At 33.2% G+C, this 19,522-nt stretch overlaps 3 protein-coding genes across 4 annotated transcripts in view; 2 read left to right on the top strand and 1 right to left on the bottom strand.

The window, feature by feature from the left end:
• The window catches only part of BicC (protein bicaudal C), a 635,428-nt gene that overhangs the window by 525,738 nt on the left and 90,168 nt on the right, over window positions 1–19,522 (bottom strand). The window lies entirely within an intron of this gene.
• LOC140446967 (uncharacterized) lies at window positions 3,569–4,649 on the top strand. Of its 2 annotated transcripts, XM_072539561.1 has the most exons (3): window positions 3,569–3,670; window positions 3,726–4,071; window positions 4,133–4,649. In XM_072539561.1, exons 1-3 carry the CDS (start codon window positions 3,587–3,589, stop codon window positions 4,180–4,182), a joined length of 480 nt encoding a protein of 159 aa, XP_072395662.1. In that variant the 5' UTR covers window positions 3,569–3,586; the 3' UTR covers window positions 4,183–4,649. The 2 variants fall into 2 exon arrangements, with proteins under 2 accessions (XP_072395662.1, XP_072395661.1); XM_072539560.1 differs by having other exon boundaries at window positions 3,726–4,649.
• LOC140446130 (protein bowel-like) overlaps window positions 16,621–19,522 on the top strand; it is a 49,070-nt gene continuing 46,168 nt past the window's right edge. The window contains exon 1 of the mRNA XM_072538661.1: window positions 16,621–16,846. The gene's annotated coding sequence lies outside the window, so the exon portion shown is untranslated. The remainder of the gene's footprint in view (window positions 16,847–19,522) is intronic.

Raw genomic sequence — 19,522 nt, 5'->3', positions numbered from 1 at the left:
ACTTTGTAATTGTCTTCTTTCTGTTATTTTGAGTTGTGTTTCTAAAGTGATCTTTTGATCTCGTTTAGTCTTTGGGCAAAAACGTGCTTGTGTCAGTTTAAGTGTATCAACTATTTGTTTGTTCAACTCACCGACATCGTTTGGTATTATGCTGTGATCGAGAGTGTTGTTAATGTAATCTCCAAATGCTGTTTCGTCTTGTGGGCGTGTCCAGTGAGAGTATTTTTTTTTATTATATGACTTCTATCTAAGTGAATAGATATCTTGATGGTAGCTCTAACCATCCTATGGTCAGAGTTTGTCGAGAATCTATTAAGAACGGTCACATCTTTAAATATGTATTTTTTATCTGTAATAAACAATAACTCAAATATAATTCAAAGTTTGCAGTCTAGGTTGGCAGAGAGGATCTCCAGATTGAAGTTTACATTAGAGAGCTCTGAAAGTCAATTTTGAGTCGAGTTTCTAGTAGTCCTTGTAATATTTCTTCACTTTATGATATAATTGAGAGTCAACTTCGTTCACTTGAGATCTTAGACATAACTGCTGACAAGTATGCGGCAATTTTATATCCTCTTATTGAGTCTTATTAACCAGAAGATATGATTCGACTATGTCATAGTTTTTAAGGCCTTCTGTTTCCGCGCCCATGGAAAATATCGGAGAAACTGCAGAAGTTACAACTTTGGAAACAATATTGAGTGGGCTAAAGAGCTTTTTACAGAGTGAAATTTAAAATTAACAAAAATCGATTTAGCAACGGTAGGTTTTGGTGTACCGACTGAAAATAAATATAAATCCAATAGCCTTGTTGCCAAGAAAAATGTAAAATTACCTAAGCTAGGAACCGATCAGCTCTTAGCAACCACTGCTAGGTTAATAAATTATGCAGGTGTATTTTTTCTGAAGGGCAGCATGACAATACTAATTGTTTCAATGCACAAAAATTTACTATGGAATAGAAACGACGAACATTGTTAGAAAATAAATCCTGTTTTCGATGTCTGAAAGTAGGACATTCTTCTAAAATATATAGAGGACGCTTGCTAATTTGAACAGTACTTAGGTTTTTTTACAAAATCTGCGAATAAGCATAAGAAGTACACATAGTACTAAATAAGTAAGGGCACTTATTGACACTGGATCGCAGAGAATCGCAGTTTTTTTGCTAAGAGGATGGAAATATTCCACATACATTAGGTCCACTCCTGAACAACCACATAAAATGTACGAGGTAACTATGAGTGAAGGAGCATACTCTTGTTCATTTGATGCCTTAGATCAACCAAAAATGTGTGCAGATATTTCTCTTGTTTATGACAGCCCTTGGGTTGAGGAAGTCAGTGTCATGAATATTTCGCTCAGCGATGTCGGACAAACAGCACCATTCAAGATTTTGTTTGGAGCTGATATTGGAAATATCAGTTACAGTCTGATCTTGTAGCGGTTGAAATTTTGTTAGGTGGGACTATTATGATCAGGGTACTGACAGTTGCTTAAAATTTCACTAAAACTATGATTTCATTTTCGTTGTTTGTTGATAATTCTTCTGTATCCAATCCTGAGCGTTGGAAATATGTACTTGGTTCTCTCAAACTTGCCGATCTTCCATTGAGAGGCTGTGATGTTCGGCGATTATTCGAATCTCGATGGTAAGAGGGCCCGGAATGTTTGTACAGAAATAAAAATAGTTGGCCCCAATAAAAACTAAAGGTTGATGAAGAAGTTTGAATTGTTGAAGAAGAAATGTTTATATTGAAGATAGTGCAGAACGAAGCGTTCAGTTCAAATAAGAAACGAATTTCCACGCTAAATAGTTTGTAGATGAATTTGGACTTATCCGTTTAAAAACTAGCATTACTGAGAGACTTGACACGAAAGGTTTTCTTCTGCCTATCTTACTTCCATTTTATAGTGCGTAAGTTAATTTTGAGCTTACACAAAAGCTCTTGTCATGTAGATACACAAGGACTACTTAATTTACTCCTAGAAAAATATTGGACTTTTTCTAAAGGATACTAGACGAATTGTACGGTCCATTTTAAAAGAATGTGGTGTATGTAAGAGACAAGAAGGTAAATCATTTTAAGTACAAACGCCTTTATTGCTGGCTGATAGAGTTCGAGATGCTACAGACTTTGAAATTTCCGGAGTGGTCTTAGCTGGACCTCTTTACTTGAAATCGGGCGAGAAAGTTTGGGTTAGTTTGTTCATTCTTTCTGTTTATCGTACAGATCATCTGGAACTCGTTACATCATTGTCAACAGATGTCTTTATTCAAGCTTTCGTCGCTTTGTTGCAAGGCGAGGAAGCCCGAGAACGGTTTATACTGACAATTTAACAAATTTTACGGAATTCCAGAACACGCTTAAGCAATTGGACTGGAATACTATCATGGAATATAGTTCTACACAACGTATTAAATGGAGTTTTAACCCTAATACAGCTGCATGGTCGGTTGGATTTTGGGAGCAATTACTAGGCGTTGTGAAAGGACTTTTTCGAAAAGTTTTGGATCGAGTTTAACCCCAGTACAAGTGCATGGTCGGGTGGATTTTGGGAGCAATTAGTAGGTGTTGTGAAAGGACTTTTTTTTTGGATCAAGTTTCTCTCAATTATGAAGACTTATTGACGTTGTTATATGATTGTGAGAGTACAGTCAACTCGCGATGATCTTACTAAGTTAACTGCGTTAACGCCTAGTATGTTTTTGCATAAACAAGTCAGTTACGAGATGCAGGTTTGTGATTTGCTATGTCTATGCAGAATTCTGTCACAAGCAAAATACGGTGTTTACAATTTACAAGGGAAATCATTTGCGAAAAATATCTGTGCTGAATATTTAGCTTAACTCAAAATCAGGAACGAAGAAGACGAAAGTATCTTAAGTGTTTATCAGGATGTCGTTTTAGTAGGTAATGAGAACATCAAGCGTCTTCAGTGGCCTTTAGGAAAAGTTATTGAACTTATACCTGGTAGAGATGACCAGGTGCAGTTAGTTCCTCTTGCAACCAAGGCCAACTTCTGAGATCATTGCAAAAGCTTTATCTGGTTTAAGTCGTCGAGGCAGTTATTACTGGCGAGAATGTCCAAGATAATGCTCTATCCTAGAAGTAATGCGGCTCTAGAGAGGGTGCCTCAAGAGAGCTTCAGGTTGAGGAAGAACTTACCTATTTACGTGGTTCAACACAAGTACAAATCTTTTCAGAGCAGCATTATGCAAAGTACAGGTTGCCATTATGGTCGCCAACATCTGAAACGGATAGGCATTACAAGAAGAAGAAGCCTAAATAAGAACTGGATTTACTTTCAAATTCGTCAATTCGTAACAAAACTTTGAAATCTGAACGCTATCATATGCTTTTTTCAGGTATATTAAGGTCATATGAGTTTCTCCCATTATTAATGACTATTCTTCTTTTTTCAATTAAAGAACGTAGGAATGAGGTGTTATAGGCATTTTTATGTTGTATGTTTTAGACAATGACTGTTTCAAGTGTGGGTGAATCGACTGTTATTATTATAGCAAAAACTAACTCGTATCATTTAAGTCCGTCAGTTACTATTTTCCAAATTATGTCACGAAATGTCAAGTACCCAAGTTAGAAAAAATCGCAAAAATAATCAATTTTGCAATATTCTTCGTTTTCTTTTTTGCTGTACGTCTGTGGTAAATATTCTGTTTACCTTCAAATTTTACCAACTTTATCAATATATTTTTTTAGCGAAGAGTAGAACATGTAAACTTCAAACAGCATCCCCTGGAAGTTAACAATTCTCAGGTCGAGCAAGAAAGACGAATAACACACCAATGCCAAATCCACAATGCTGTATTTAGATGTAATGCTATGTTGGAGCTAATAGATCCAAACGAAGTTAAATCCGTACATTTTGATCATGAAATGCAAACTACTATTGACAAATTAGATGCTTTGATAAAAACTTTAAGCGAGGTTCTTGAGCTTTATAAAAAAGAAGCGGATGTTTTTAAACAGAAAGCAGATCATATGCAGATCATAGCAGAGGAAAGTTCTTCAAGAGAAACCGAAGTTGAGTTTCCTTCAGATAAAGGTGATTGCCATAAACTATTAAAAAATTCTTCAAAACATTATTTACCAATTGTTCGTCGTAGATCTACCTGTGGACCCAAAACACGTAGTATTGACCCCACCACTAGAATAATATATAGCAAGCAAGTTTGTAAAAAAGCGAATATTAATATCTCTAGCATACAAAACACTCACATTCAACTTTCAACTAATTTTGGCCGATTTAGTAACAAAGTATTGGACAACCTCACAATAATCAACACTGATATCGAGAGCTTAAAGCATTTATTAAGCAGTTTGAAAGGAATATTGGTTTTTAAAGACAATATTTTTATTTCATTTAGTTGCGGAGGATTAAGAAACTGTTTTAGAACTAACGAATTATCTTTCGGCAACCCAGAGACCTTCGCTGACGCAAAAGTTAGTGCCTCACATTTTTGTAGATTTTATAAATTAAGTCAAACTTATAACGAAAAGCACAAAAAAACTCGATCACTTAAACTTTATAATAAAAGTTTTAAAAAATGAATGCGTCTTTTTAGAGGTAATTTATGTTTTCCATGTGCGATGTTAGCCTCGTAGAGATCACGCGGGACCTGTGGGAGGGACCCTGATGGTAAAAATGATACTAAGATTTATGGATAAAAATAGATCCCAAAGACAAATATGTTTTAATTTTAAAACAGTATTCTAAATAAAAGTTTATGTACTGTAACTTTGAGACGTATACTTTTTTTAAATCGTTTATGAATAGAACAACAACTCTTATGTTTGCTTAAGAAAGCCTAGGTTCATTAACATTTTCTCCGAAGAGACATTATTTCCTTTTTTTACCATAGTAAGACTTACCACCATAATCTTAAAAATCACTAGCCACTGATCGAAAAGGAAACTGAGGAAAATCTTTTAAAATTAATGGTTCCTTAATATTATTATTGCTAAATTTTTCAGAAGTCTTACTGTTCGTTGCAAGATATTTCGGATTTAATCTTCTAGGTATAGTTGTATACAGGGTCGGACTTATATACTGATACATTTTATCAAAATTACGGCAATCGCACAAAGTAAAAGAAAAATACATATAAGTAATATTTTATATTAAAATATATATTTAACATAGTGAAAAAATATAATCATTCTCAGCTAGCCTGTCGATAACAGAATTTGTTTTCACATTTAACTAATTTTAATAGTTTTACAAGTTGTTTTTTTGTGTAAGAATCCATAAAATATATTTCATGTTTTGATAAAAATTATAGAATTTCAGCTTTGTTTGAATTCGTGTTTGGAATTTTACTCTTTAGTCTACAATGATACGGAGCATTATCCAAAATAATAATGCTATTTCTATTTAATTTAGGTAGTAATTGCTGCTCAAACCACTTTTCAAACAAAGTACTGTCCATATCTTGATGCTAATCTAAGCGACAATCACTTACACTCTTCGCAGAGAGTAACAAAGCATCGTCTACCCATCCTGATTCTCCCCCACAATGTAAAATACAATATCTTCCCTCTAGATGGAGAAACATTGGTGACGCAATTTTTACTACCATCGGTCCAACATTTTTTAACTATATCGTGGGTGTCGAACCAAGTTTCATCCAAATAATAAGTTCTTCACTTCACTTCTAAAAGACCTTAGACTCTCCAAATAATCGAACCTCCACTTTATTAAACGGCTGGATTCCATAATCGCCTGCCGTTTATTCACTGTTTTAAACATAAAACCATTATATTTTAAAAACATCCAAAAAGTAGTTTTATGACACTAGGGGATTATTTCTTTGTTTCTTAATTCACTCAAAAGTTTATTTAAAGTTGGTAAGTTATTCACTGAATACATATGATATATATTTTTTCCCGTATAGCTGATAAATCAAAATTCGGTAATACTCGATGGGCACCCGAATCCTTTTTTTTTGCAACACTGGACCGTCTTTTATAAGTGCGTACACAGTGGATTGTGGCACTTGCGTCAAAAAACCGTCTTTTTGGTCGCTTCTGATTTAACCATCGTCCAAAGAAGACTTAGGAAAAATATGTAATTTTACTTTTTAAGGAATTCTGCTCGAAATTCTGTGTTTGAATTGTGTGTGAATTCTGTGAATTAAGTAATCGGTAAATATGATTAACTTTCCTAATACCGGGTGGGGCGAATTATCGCCCCAGGTCTAACGTTTTTATTAATATCTGTAATTAAATTTAATCACTCGCTTTGACGGTTTAGGACATTGGCAGTTGATGTATTAAGAACACAAAGAAGTAGTATTCACCCGGTATTAGGAACGTTAACTAAAGAGTATTGTTAACGAGTACTTACCGTTGTAAACGTTAAGAACGATTTGTTTTGCATCGTATGTGAGATGAATATAACCAGAACATTTTTCAGGTTCAGACTCGTCTTCACTTCTTGAAATAGTGGCAGGAATGTACAGGACATCGTCACTTATCATTTCTATATCACTCATATTTATAGTTATTAAACTGACTTCTCTTCTAAACGAACGACAAAAGAAAAATGAAGTTCTTTTCAAATAAACTTTCTTCTCATAGAAGCCCATTTAGTAATAATTTGATATTAAGTTAATATTATCTTTTTACCTGAATAAAATTCCAAGAAATTTTCTAATCTCTTATAAACACTGGCTTTACGTACCTAGAAATTTGTAATTCTAAATTCCAAGTACAAATGCAATTAACTGATTAAATTTAAATAGGTACACAAAATTATGCTTAAAATTTTATTCACCAATCGTTAACAACTCAAAATTGAAATAAGTCCCTGGCTACACCTACTTTGTATCTTTAGAAAAGTACCTTTAAACTTTGGATAAAATTTAAAATTGAACCTAATGTAACGAAACACTAAGGGTGACTATTTGTTACAGCATTAAGGGAGTACAGTCATTTTGTGCTTGATATGGGCCGTCTCTTAATATGGGGAATTCCATCCGAATTATCTTGCAACGGATAGTACATTCCTATTCCTTGATAAAGTTTCAATATCAGGATTTATTTGAGGCCAATATAAAATATGCCTTGCACGATTTTGAGTTTTAGTAACTCCAAAATGATTCTCATGCAACAGTGAGAGCTTCTTTTTGCGTAATGCATTCGGTACAAATAAGTACTATGTCATTATAAAACAGTAAATTATCAAATAGATGTATGTCATGTCTAATTAAATTTTAAGTGATTCCGGAACTTTACTACTATCTGTAATCCATCCTATCAAGCAATAGTTTGTCAATCATTGTAACACAATATCTTTTAATTTCTCGTTAATGAAAACTTGTTTCTTCTCATCTGTAAAGTTAACTGAATGAAATATTTCTGTAATAAACTTATCATCTTTAGTTGCAATATTCTGAAAGTTTCTATACAGTAAATCAGCAATATGGATTTCTTTTCCTTGCTTACATCTTACCTCAATATCATATTTTAAAAGTTTCACTTTTCTTCTTCGTATATACTTATACTTAAACCGGTCCTCAGAGATTTGACCTCTTAAAATCATCAGAACAAGCTAAATTTTGCTGAGAATGTCAATTTTGGAACAACAAAAAATATGCAAAAAAGTGTAGCACTCTTACCCTCGGCTTCCCCCTAAAACCCCTTTAGTAGAGGGGAAAACGGAAGAAATCGATTTAATAAGAACCTATGCGCCGTAGAAAAACAAATGTTTTAAAATAAAAAAATGTGCACTTTGTTTGAAATGTGGTTTGAGCAGCAATTACTGCCTGGATTAAAAGAAATAGGGTTATTATTTTGGATAATGCTCCGTATCATTGTAGACTAAAGAGTAAAATTCCAAACACTAAAGCTGAAATTCAAGATTTTGTATCAAAACATGAAATATATTTTATGGATTCTTACAAAAAAAAAAAAACAACTTCTAGAATTAAAAAATATAGAATATTAAAATTAGTTAAATGCGATTACCTCCTTACTATTGTGTACTGAATTCAATAGAATTGTTGTAGTCTCAATTAAAAAGTAATGTGAGGAAAAATAATAATTCTACTAAATCATTTTTGACTGTTGTAGATTTAATTAAGACCAAATGTAATAATATTACAGCAGATAATTGGAAAAAATGTATAGAGCATGTAGAAAAAAACTAGAAGAAAAATACTTTCAGTTCCAAAACATTATAAATAGAGTAGTAGTAGATTTAAACGATAGCGATGATAGTGATACCGATTTAAATGTAGACGATAGTTAAGTTTAAAAATTTTTTTTGTATTTTTTTACTATGTTAAATCTATATTTTAATATAAAAGTATTACTTATATTTATCTTTCTTTTACTTTGTGGGATTGCCGCAATTTTGATAAAATGTGTCAGTATATAAGTCCGACCCTGTATACAACTATACCTAAAAGATTAAATCCGAAATATCTTGCAACGAACTATATGTCTAAATCATATTCCATAACAAACTTTAGTAATGGCTCACCTCTCATTGGTGTTGGTGTCAAACACCAATGAAACACTCGCAATTAACTCACTCATACTTCTTTACACTGTGATTTTTATGTTTATCGTCATTAAATCCCTGGTACAGAAATTCAGTATCGGCAATATGTTAATATGTCGTTTCACTATTAAAGTTCATTACACATTTTATAATATTACTATAATAAACTCTTAATCTTTTCAATAATGCTACCTAAAGTAAAAATAAAATAAATTAATATCATACTGTTGGAAGTGTGATCTTATGATCTTGTTAGTTCTCGGCAAATACTTATTTTTTACATAAGTTTTTTACATACATTTTTAAATTACATGTACTATAACCACATGGTCTTTTGCTGTGCTATGTTTGAATCAAATTGTAAACTGTATTTAGTTTTAATTGATTGTTTAGACAACCTAAGTATTTAATGACTAGTATTTTAAGCTTCTTTACATTTTACACCATTGACTGCTACATCTCTTTTTAAGGTAACACATTTATATTGACTTTTCAATAGATGTTAGGTTTTTCATATTGTGCTTTTTAGATGAACTGATGATGCTTTCTGATTAAGAGAGCGAAACGTCTTTAAATAAATAGATGAAGTAACCATCTTCTTTGTCTTTTTTCTCCACCTTTTGACCGAAAAACCCACCACTCTTCGAGTGATCCTTATTTATATTGGATTAACGGTCGTACTGCTTTTTTCGATATATATATAGTTGTTAGTTTTAACGGTCCAGTTGATAATGTTATCACTCCCTGTAGCTTTTGCTTGTCATGTGACATAAATCACTTCTTTGATCCGTAATTTCTTCGTCGTACTCTATAATGTATTACTGTGTACTTCGTAATCGTAAAATGGTTGTTCTTTATATTCTTTCCGTCTTTTTAACTTTTGTTTGATTCCAGTTGTAATACTGCCGTCCCCATTTTTCAATAACGCAGTTTGTGTTTTAGCTTTCCTGTGATCTCTTCAAGCTTCTTAAGGTGATAAAACTATAGAAAGTTCCAATTTCTTGACATCCAAGTTTCTTTTGCATCTTTTATTGTCTGTTTATTAATTTTTTGCTATTTATGTGTTTATAAATCGTTCTTTCTTTCTTCTTATCAAGAAATTCTTATTTCATCCATTATTGCTTTGTTTTAGGCAATGCTTTATTTTTCCTATTTCCTATTTATAGATACCCTGTATACATATTCAAATGTTGAGAATACTCCTGTCTACTTTTTCAATTATACCTACACATTCTTCAAGACCAAAAACGTTTGTAGTCCTTTTCAATTAGATACTTATTAAAACAATACACTGGAGATTCTTCTTTCAGTGTCAATGAATATGAATAAAGAGCACCGCCTTACTTCTTAACTTACATCAAATCGACCACCATAAGACTCAAGATTGTCCCCGCGTGGCCGGTGTGGCTTGGCGGCCTCATGTAGAAAGAAATGGTTATACGCCACTGCTGCCGTTCTCTTCCACAACTTCTGTGTGTGTACACGTCTCCCCTCTCTCGGACCTCGTCAGTAGCGGATCTGAAAGGTTTCTTACGGTTTAAGTAAGAACGGCGCGAAGACGGAATTAATATCAAAATAATTTTCTATTTTGGTATGTAGATATTATATCTTACATTGTATATTGCTGTTATGTATGCTACATAGAACCTGATTTCTTGATTGATCTGTAATACAGAGTCAATACATTATGGCGTTCATCTAAATTAACAAAGGGATTTTTATATGTTTCTATTTCTATTCCATAAAACTTTTCCTCCATGGTTGCCAACATTTCGTAATTTTTAGATTTTGGCAATAAATATCCAGTTTTATAACTTCTTCTTTCACATTCTGTGTGAATTAACTTTCAGAACATTATATGTTGTGTTAGATTATTTGTTATGTCCACAAGCCTAATTAATGACACTCCTAATAAATCTCTATAAATGTTTCTTCCTTGTGTGTGCGTGCAGTGGCTGCTGCTACAAAACATATTTACCCAACACGGTTAAGTTTAAACGCTTTCTTTGGTTTTCCAAAAAACCTTTCCTTTGGTTTTCCAAAAAACCTTTCCTTTGGTTAAACCATTTCTGCTAAATGGTTTATTTTATGTTTATTAAAGTTAAATAGCTTTAAAATAAAGACTTTTAAGGGAGAGTTTATGAGATTATTGGCCAATTTACAAACATTTTTGGTAATACCACCCTTAACTATGAGGCCATTAACAATGACTCTATTTTTGCAAAAATATATTAAGAACTAAATGATATAATATATGAAATCGACGATTTACAATGATTTTTAAACAACTACGTGTCTTCTGTCCGATAAATGGGGCTTCTTCTTCTTCTTCGGCCTAAAGTAATCCAACTTTGGACAGAGGCCTCCCTCAAATCAATCCAGTGTTTTCTATTTGGCGCCACTTGCTTCCAGTTGTGTCTTCCGATCTTCTTAATGTTATCAGCCCATCTCATTTGTAGTCTTCTAAATGGGCACTAAGTCTGAAATTTAGAAACGAATAAACCACAGATGCTTCTTGAATCTTCTAAAAATGTTTAAATATTTTGCTTGTCTATCTATCTAATTAGCCTTCTTTGGTCCATCTTTGGACATAGGCCTCCCCAATCCTTTTCCATTCTTCCCTGTCTGTCGCTACAGTCATCCACGTAGAGCCCACGTGCTTCTTGATATCATCTGACCATCTCATTTGGGGCCTTCCTCTGCTTCGTTAATATTCCCATGGTCTCCAACTTATAAGAATTGTGTTCCATCGGTCTTCTTTTTGTCTTATATTGTGTCCGGCAAATCTCCATTTCAATTTTGCAACTTCTTGTCTAACATCCCTCACTTTTGTTTTCTTTCTTGTCCACTCGTTTCTCTTTTTATCCATTAGTCTTATGTGCAACATTTGTCTTTCCATTGCTCTTTGGGTTTTTATGATTTTGTCCATGTTTGCTCTTGTAAATATCCACGTTTGGGAACCATAAGTGAGAACAGGGAGTACGCATTGATTATATACGTTAGTCTTGGATGCTGTGGATATCTTTTGTTTTTAAGAATGTAGCTTAGTTTGTCAAATGCCGTCCATGCCAGTCTAACTCGTCTTTTTATCTCTGCTGTTTGGTTTTCTTTGTTAAGTTTTATAGTTTGGCTGAGATATATATAATCCTGAACTTGTTCTATTTCATCTTTTTGCTTGTCATTTCTCATTATACACTATGAATCTGTGGATGTTAAAAACCACATTAATTAACTACTTTGAGGCTTTCGATATTTGGACTCTGTACCAAATAAACAGTATATAAGAAATGTATTGAAGACAATCTGAAGAAAGGTTAAATATGATCTATTTAGAACACAAAGAACTTGTTTGGCATATTAAGTAAAGGAAGACTGATTAGAAAGTCCTCGTGGAACCTAAACCTCTCCTAATCTGCTTCGCCAGTCGATCCTGCTATTCCCAAGCGTTGTTAATTTGCCGCACCAATATTACTCCTCTTCTCCGTCCTCGCCTACATCATCTTTCCACTTTAGTCTTGTCCTGCCACTACTTCTATTCCTCACAGGCATTGATAATAGGGTTCATCTGGAAGGGTAGTTTTCATCTGCTTTTTATAGGTGCTCTCGATCATCTTAGCTTCCCATTTTCCGGATATATTAAAAACTGGAACTATTAAACCGCTATTCAAATCTGGCGAAGAAATGTATTGTCAAAATTATAGGTCTAATCACACTAATCTCAAACATAGGCAAAATTTGAATCTAAATGTCAGTATGGGTTTCAAGAAGGAAAATCCAATGAAAATGCTTTCTGTGCTCTAACAGCTAACATCTACAAAGCTCTTGATAATGAGAGACCAGCTCTTGGTATATTTGTAGATTTATCAAAGGCATTTGACACTGTTTCACATGAAATATTGCTAAATTCATTGTAAAGAAATCAGTGAACTAAATTTCTATATTAAAAATACTACCGCCAAAGTAGATTATAAATAAAAAAAAATGGTTTAAGCGATACAATATATGTTCAATGGATATTAAAAAAAAAGAATGAACGAAAACAAAAATAACTCCGTAGTTATCACTAATTTTCATTAATGGTTGGATGTACTAAGGGAAAATTGGATATTATTAGCTGCCAATTAAGTAGCACAGAATGAAATATTGCGATGGGAGTGTTGTCATGTCCTTATAATGTATATGGTACATATGGCTTTAAATACAAAGAAAGAAAGTTTTTAAAAAGTACATTTTTATTATATTATTTTATGGATTCTGTAATTTTATGATATATATAAAACACGAATGAATGAATAGTGGTTTATTTTGATATTAATTGCAGTTAATTATTAGACATTTTTTTTTTGGCAATTGCCCTTCGATACCTAGGTTAGCGAATAGATTTGGCAATAAAGTCGGGACCCTCCAACCACCAGTTGCCAGATTGCAACAGATGTCTTTTTAACTTCGATATTTATACTGACATTTTACTATATACTTTTAAAAACTGTTTTAAAACTATTTACTTTTTCTTTTTTGGTAATTCTGAACTATTAATTTTTATATAACTTATTAATTTGATTGAATTTATTTCATTTTTACCAAACGTAAATTTTTATACTGAACACCAATATTTCGAGCTGTCAAACTCATTTGAGGATATCTTTATCGGGACCAAATGTGAAAATTGTCCGGAAAATTTATTTCTGTAGTAGTTAAAATTGCCATTAAGTTAATTAGCTGTAAAATAATCACGCTTTTTGAAACTGTCCATAAATATTTGACTAAAAATGTACCTATAAGTAAAAATATAATAACACAACAGAAAAAGTAGGGGAGGGTAGTCAACAGTGAGACGCGGTACACAGTAAGACATTGCTTATTACTTTTTTTGGCGCTCAATTAAGTGCTGTAGTGAATTCGCATGTTCCCGAGTTTTGTAAAAGAATATCCAAAAAAAAATATTTTACGAAGGTAAGTAGTTACTTTTTAAAAGTTATTATTGAAGTAGTAATTAACAGCAGGTAGTTTAATTCGTAATTTCACTTCGAAATATTATTATTATTGTTGTTGGCTCCAACCTCACAAAATTTCAACCATAGAAAATCACTTCTTAGAATAACGCCTTGGGCTAATTAATTATTTTGAGTAAAATAGAACACAGTGAGACGCTACATTGGGTACACACTGAGACTGTCTCAGTCTGTACCAGTTTGTAGTTGGTATCTTAAATGTTCGTAATAATTTTTATAAACAAAGCAAAGTTGAAAGTTTTTTTTTTGATAATGAAGATAATTAATTATAAACGTTACTATAATTCTGTATTCATTTTATAGATGACAAGAAAACAGAAACCACGAAACATTGCTATCTTTTCAAAAGAATCAATGAGTAGGGCCCTAAATTTACATACTTATAAATGAGAACAAGTCTTTGCGAAGAGCCTCCGAATTATGTGCTGTAAAATTTTAAACGTTGCAAAGATATGTTGCTAAAAAACGCTTGACTGAAGGGGAAATCTCCATGACCCCTAATTATGGCTGCAGATTGGTGTTTAATGAGGAACAAGGACAAAATTTTAAATAGTATGTATTTGGAAACCTGTAGAAAAATGGCGTATGGGCTAACGACTTAAGATATTCGTAAACTGGCGTATGAAGTTTTTGTTGTAAATAAACTGAAAACGCCAGAGTCATGGAATTTAACAAAAATGGCAGGTGAAGTTTGGCTACGAGGTTTTATACAACGCTGCAAAACTTTAAGCATAACACAACCAGAGGTTTGTAGTTTATCAAGACTGACTTCTTTTAATAGACACAATATAGGAATTTTCTTCGAAAATCTCCGTAATATATTGAATAAAAACCCTTCACTTTCCCAAGGATCGAGAACTTTTAACTTAGATGAAACCGGGCTCACCACTGTTCAGAACCCAAAAAAGATTATTGCAACAAAGGGTGTCCAGCAAGTAAACCATTGTACAAGTGGTGAACGAGGTGAGCTAGTTACAATGTGTGCCATAGTTTCTGCTGCTGGAACTTCCCTGGCACCAGTCCTAGTATTTCCTAGGAAATTTTTAAAGCCGCATATGTTACAAGGTGCTCCTCCCGATACATTAGGGTTGGCAGCACAAAGCGGCTGGATGAATTCCGAATTATTTGTCGAGCTATTTGAACATTTTATCAAACAAACAAATAGTTCAATAAATAATGCTTCTCTATTGATTTATAATAATGCAGAGTGTCACATATCTGCAAAAATAGTTAACAGGGCTAGGGAGGCTGTAGTTTTTATATTATCTTTTCCTCCACATTGCAGCAATAAAACGCAGCCTCTTGATCCAACAGTTTTTATTCCATTCAAATCATATTATAACAGAGAATGTGACAAATGGATGCTAAATAATCCGGGTATTCCTTTAACAATTTACAATATAACCGAGTGTATTCGCCTTGCGTTTTTGGATGCTTTTACCCCCAGAAATATAGTTAAAGGATTTGAGAGATCGGGGATTCATCCATTTAACCCTGATATATTTGGGGATGCTGATTTTCTTCTAGCAAGCGTAACTGACAGACTGTTAGACACCGATAAGAGCACAGATCTATCTAATGCACCAGGTCCAAGTCATGTTAATGCTGCTGTAATAAATTCTGTTAGCGGGGATAATGATGTTGAGACACCAAGTTGACAAGCTGAAGTAAATGAAGTTGCTCAAGTAACACCGCCAAAAGAAGGCATTCAGTTTTTAAGCCCTGAAATTATACGAGGGTTTACTAAAGCAAGACCAAGGAAGACTGCCAGGGCAAGAATAAATAAAAAAAGCGCAGTGTTAACAGATACCCCTGAGAAATTACTTATTGAAGAAAAAGAAAAAAAGAAGGCAATGAGCCATAAAACTTAAACCTATATGAATCAATTAAAATCGTTAAAAAAGGGAAAAAAACGTGAAGGTAGCATCGAAAAGCAGAAATATTTCAGAAGAGAGTGATAGAAGTCAAATTGAAGAGGAAGTCGAATATAAAGAGGATTCCTCAGACATGGAAATGGATGAAGAACATTTTATGCTGGATCAAGATTCAAATATTCCAACAACAGAAGGAAAATTTGTATTCATACGGTTCCCTGGCAGAATACTATGTCGGAAAAGTTACAAGTAACAATATAGCTATAATACCTCGTATTATTGCATATTTTTTAATTTTTCTTTTAATTACAGAAGTAAAAAAGCAGGATGAAGAGTTCAAAGTTTTTGAGGAAAAGCGATAAAATAGACAATGCTTTTGTCTTTCCTATCGTAGAAGACGTTGATTTTATACGAAAGCCAGATATGGTATTTGTGCTTTCAGATCCATTGCCAGCCGCCACCAAGAAACAATGCAACAGTTATAAAATTTTCGGGACTCGATGTTCGATAAGGAAACTGAAATACCCATATCTCACTGTGTACTGTATACTGTCTCACTGTGCCTCGTATGAGGTACATAGTGAGACAGTTTTCATGAAAAAAATAAGCGCTTGTTCACAATTTGTGTTAGGTTTTTTTTTAGTTTTAATCTATTGTGTTGTTGGCGTAAATAGGCATCTAAACCGTAGTTAAGGAATTAAATTTAATTTTTGAAATTTCCGAGTTCTATTTGAAGAAATATGATTTTTGTTTCACTGTGGACCACCCTCTCGTATAGGACAATAAAATATTTTAAATAAATAAATTCTAAATAATATAAACACCAAACTCCCAAAAGCAGATAAACAGAATTCTTAAAAAAATAAAAACAGCAACAGAACTTTATTTTGGGATTTCCTTCCTAAATGATATCATATATTTTAAAAGATATCTGCATGTTTCTAATATATTTACTACGATCGTTTGAAATAGAAACATAATTAACTATACTAATCTTTGCGGTAAGTATACCTTATTTGCTTGTGCATATCGCACAAGCGGTCACCCGTAATCGTAGCCCCGAGCTGCCAAACCGCAACAACGCCACTGGAGCGCACCAAGTCTCAGGTGGCTATGGCTTAGGTGGCTATAACCTGACCGCCAACTTGATTCTTGCCTCCTCTCTCCTACCTTTTACTCTTTTAGTTCGTCTTGTAGTTGTAGTGAGCACTGGCGTTGTTCAGTTATTCTCTACCTGTTTGCTCCCGTTTAGCTTTTTATCTATTTATTGCACTTGCAGGCCATTGTTACCCTTCGAAAAGGGATTATGCACCTGTGTACGGTAGCTTTGTGTTCAGTGGTTTTCGGTGTGCAAACTTTTTAAAACAATTCGTCTCGCGTTTATGTACAATGGAACTGGACGCTGTGACTAGATGTATTTTCAAATAGGTAAGTTTTTAACTTTATTTTCGATTTTATTATTCGTACTATTATTTATAAGCGGTAAAGTTGAAAGTTAAAAAATAAATCAGCCCCTATTATTTCTATTATCTTGTACAAACAATCATAATTTGTTATTGTTATATAGAACCCAAGCTTGAGTTGCTTTCATAATGTATTTGTTTACGTTTATTGCATACTGTTTTAAATTTATTAAGTAAAAACTGTTGTCGAGTGCAATGTTGCCAGTAAATATACTTACGCAGGTAAGTATGAATAGTTTCGCCATCTTAAGTCTTAAGACGGGGTCGAGGAATATATTTTGTAAATACAAAACGAAGAAGCCGTTTCCTAATTTATACGATGTTACTTAATTGTTTTATCTATTCACATTGATATTCGCCTCATGCTAGAAGACAATATATCATAATGTCATTTGATTATTCTGAATAAATTACATTAGCATATTTTGTTGGCTACCCGAGTTTTGACTCAACGTTATATTCTAATTCTGTGGGTATGTTGTACGTTAAATTGAGCGTTATTTTACTTACGTACTACTAAATTGACACTATTAATTTACAGAAACTAATATTTGGAACACAGATATGTATATGGTTAGTGTTAGTACCTACTATATAATATTTTATTTATTAACAACAAGCATTCAATATATTTTATGAGTAATACATTGACAACAATAGCTAATAAATCTTCATCAATTGCCATCAGTACCATTTAAACCACTTTATGGTTCACGCTTATATATTGTGTATCCATTTTTTTCGCTCGATTATCAGCTTGGTTTGTCTTCTCCTTTTGTTTATTTTTATAATTTTCTATTTTCACATATTCCTATATCTGCATTGTTTTTCTTATTGAAGTCAGATATACCTACTTCCATGTTTTACGGCTTGCTAGTATTTCTCTTGCTGGTTTCCCCTCTCATTTTCTGAATTGGTAGTTTGGTAGGTTTATTCTCTTTTTATCATTAAGCCTAGCGTATTGTACACCTTTTATTTGGTGGATTAGTTTTTTTCCTTCTATGTTCCTCCATTATTACAATTTATCTTAGTTATCTTAGTTTTTGTCATCATTATGGAATTTACACTTCTAACGCAGAATGACTCTTCTTTTCTACTGCTTCCAATAATTTTGGCGTCTTGGCGTCCATAATTTTCCACCATTATTTCCTGGATTTGCAAATGGTAAGCATTTCGATGTCCTCAATTATTTTATTCTCATTTTGGGTTTTCTTAGTATATCTATCGCTAATAGTATTTGGTAATAGATGCTCCATCCAAATTATTTTGTGTCTTGATCAATTTGATGGAACAGTGACGACAAGCTCTTGAAGAAAAAGGTTTAAAACTTCTTCTTCTTCTTATGGCGCCATCCCGGAGATCATTCCTCCAGCTATTTGTTTACACAAGCATTTTATTTGAGTTGTACATTACATTTTTCGATACGTAAATTAAAACATTATTATTCCTCTTGCAACAATTATTCCTCTTCAACAACTTTTATTTCCTCATAGAAGTTGACATATTGCACTGGAATGTACTGACACATGTTTATAAGATCATTTTTTGCCGCTTTAACCGGGAATTCCGCCTTCATACAAAGGTGGAAAACTCTGAACATAGGGGCGCGTCTTCTGTTTGATTATCTTTGTAGTATTTTGGCCAATTTGTAAGTGCTCCACAGCTAAAGGACATTTTGGGATCTCCTTCCCCTTAGTCTAACAAGATCATCTTTTTTTATGTCTGTAAAGTTAGCATATCTATTTTATAAGGCCGAATTCAGAGCACCACTATAATTTATTAAAGAAAACATTTTTGCTGTAGTCGTTTTCGAGAAACAGTGGGTATGCTAACTTGACGGTATCGCTTACATAGCCATAGCTATATCTCGGCAAAGAAAAGAAGTATAGGGTCCATCTTGGCGGCATATTTTATTGCTAATTAATTGCTGTTGATTGCTATATTTACCAATCCCCAAAAGCTAGCTAGCCCACCATCCCCTAGCTCAAATCACACCCCCGGAAAACCGGGATATTGGTCAAAAAGCGAAAGGCAAGGAATTTATTGTCATCTTGGCGGATTATTTTATTGCTAATTAAATGCTGTTGATGGGTACATTAACCAATCCCCAAAAACTATCCCATTGTCCCCCTAGCTCAAAATTCATCCCTCGAAAAATCAAGATATCATCCAAAAATATTGAAACCAGAAAAGTGAACCGCTATCAATTAATTGCGAATTTATTGTTGAAGTTTTATGCCAAAAAACACTTTATTGCTGCAAACGTTTCCCAAAAATAATGATGAGTGAACCTATATTATTATATATGATAGCGTCATTTTGTATTTTCTTGATTAATTAAAACGTGTTTCGTTTTTATTAGTTCGTGCATCACTTTTCTTTGTCCTCTGATCATTCTCCATATTTCTTTTTGTGTTCCGTAAAAGTCGTGTTCCATCTGTTTTCAGAAGCTCTGCCAGTGTTCCCTTTTTATTTTTCTGTATCTAGAGTATTCGTATCATTTCTGATTCATTTATAGTGATTTTATGCCTGTTGTGTTTGTTGTGCTCTGTATTGTGAAAAGGCTTTCTTCTTTTCTTAACATTTTGTCTTCACTTCCTCTCAAAACCATGGAAATTTTGAGAATCGGCGCAAAGAGCAA

Source organism: Diabrotica undecimpunctata, chromosome 7 (genome assembly GCF_040954645.1).
Source record: "Diabrotica undecimpunctata isolate CICGRU chromosome 7, icDiaUnde3, whole genome shotgun sequence".
Lineage (NCBI taxonomy): Eukaryota > Metazoa > Arthropoda > Insecta > Coleoptera > Chrysomelidae > Diabrotica > Diabrotica undecimpunctata.
Note: the sequence above shows the minus strand (reverse complement) of the source record. Positions and strands in the feature narration are given on the sequence as shown.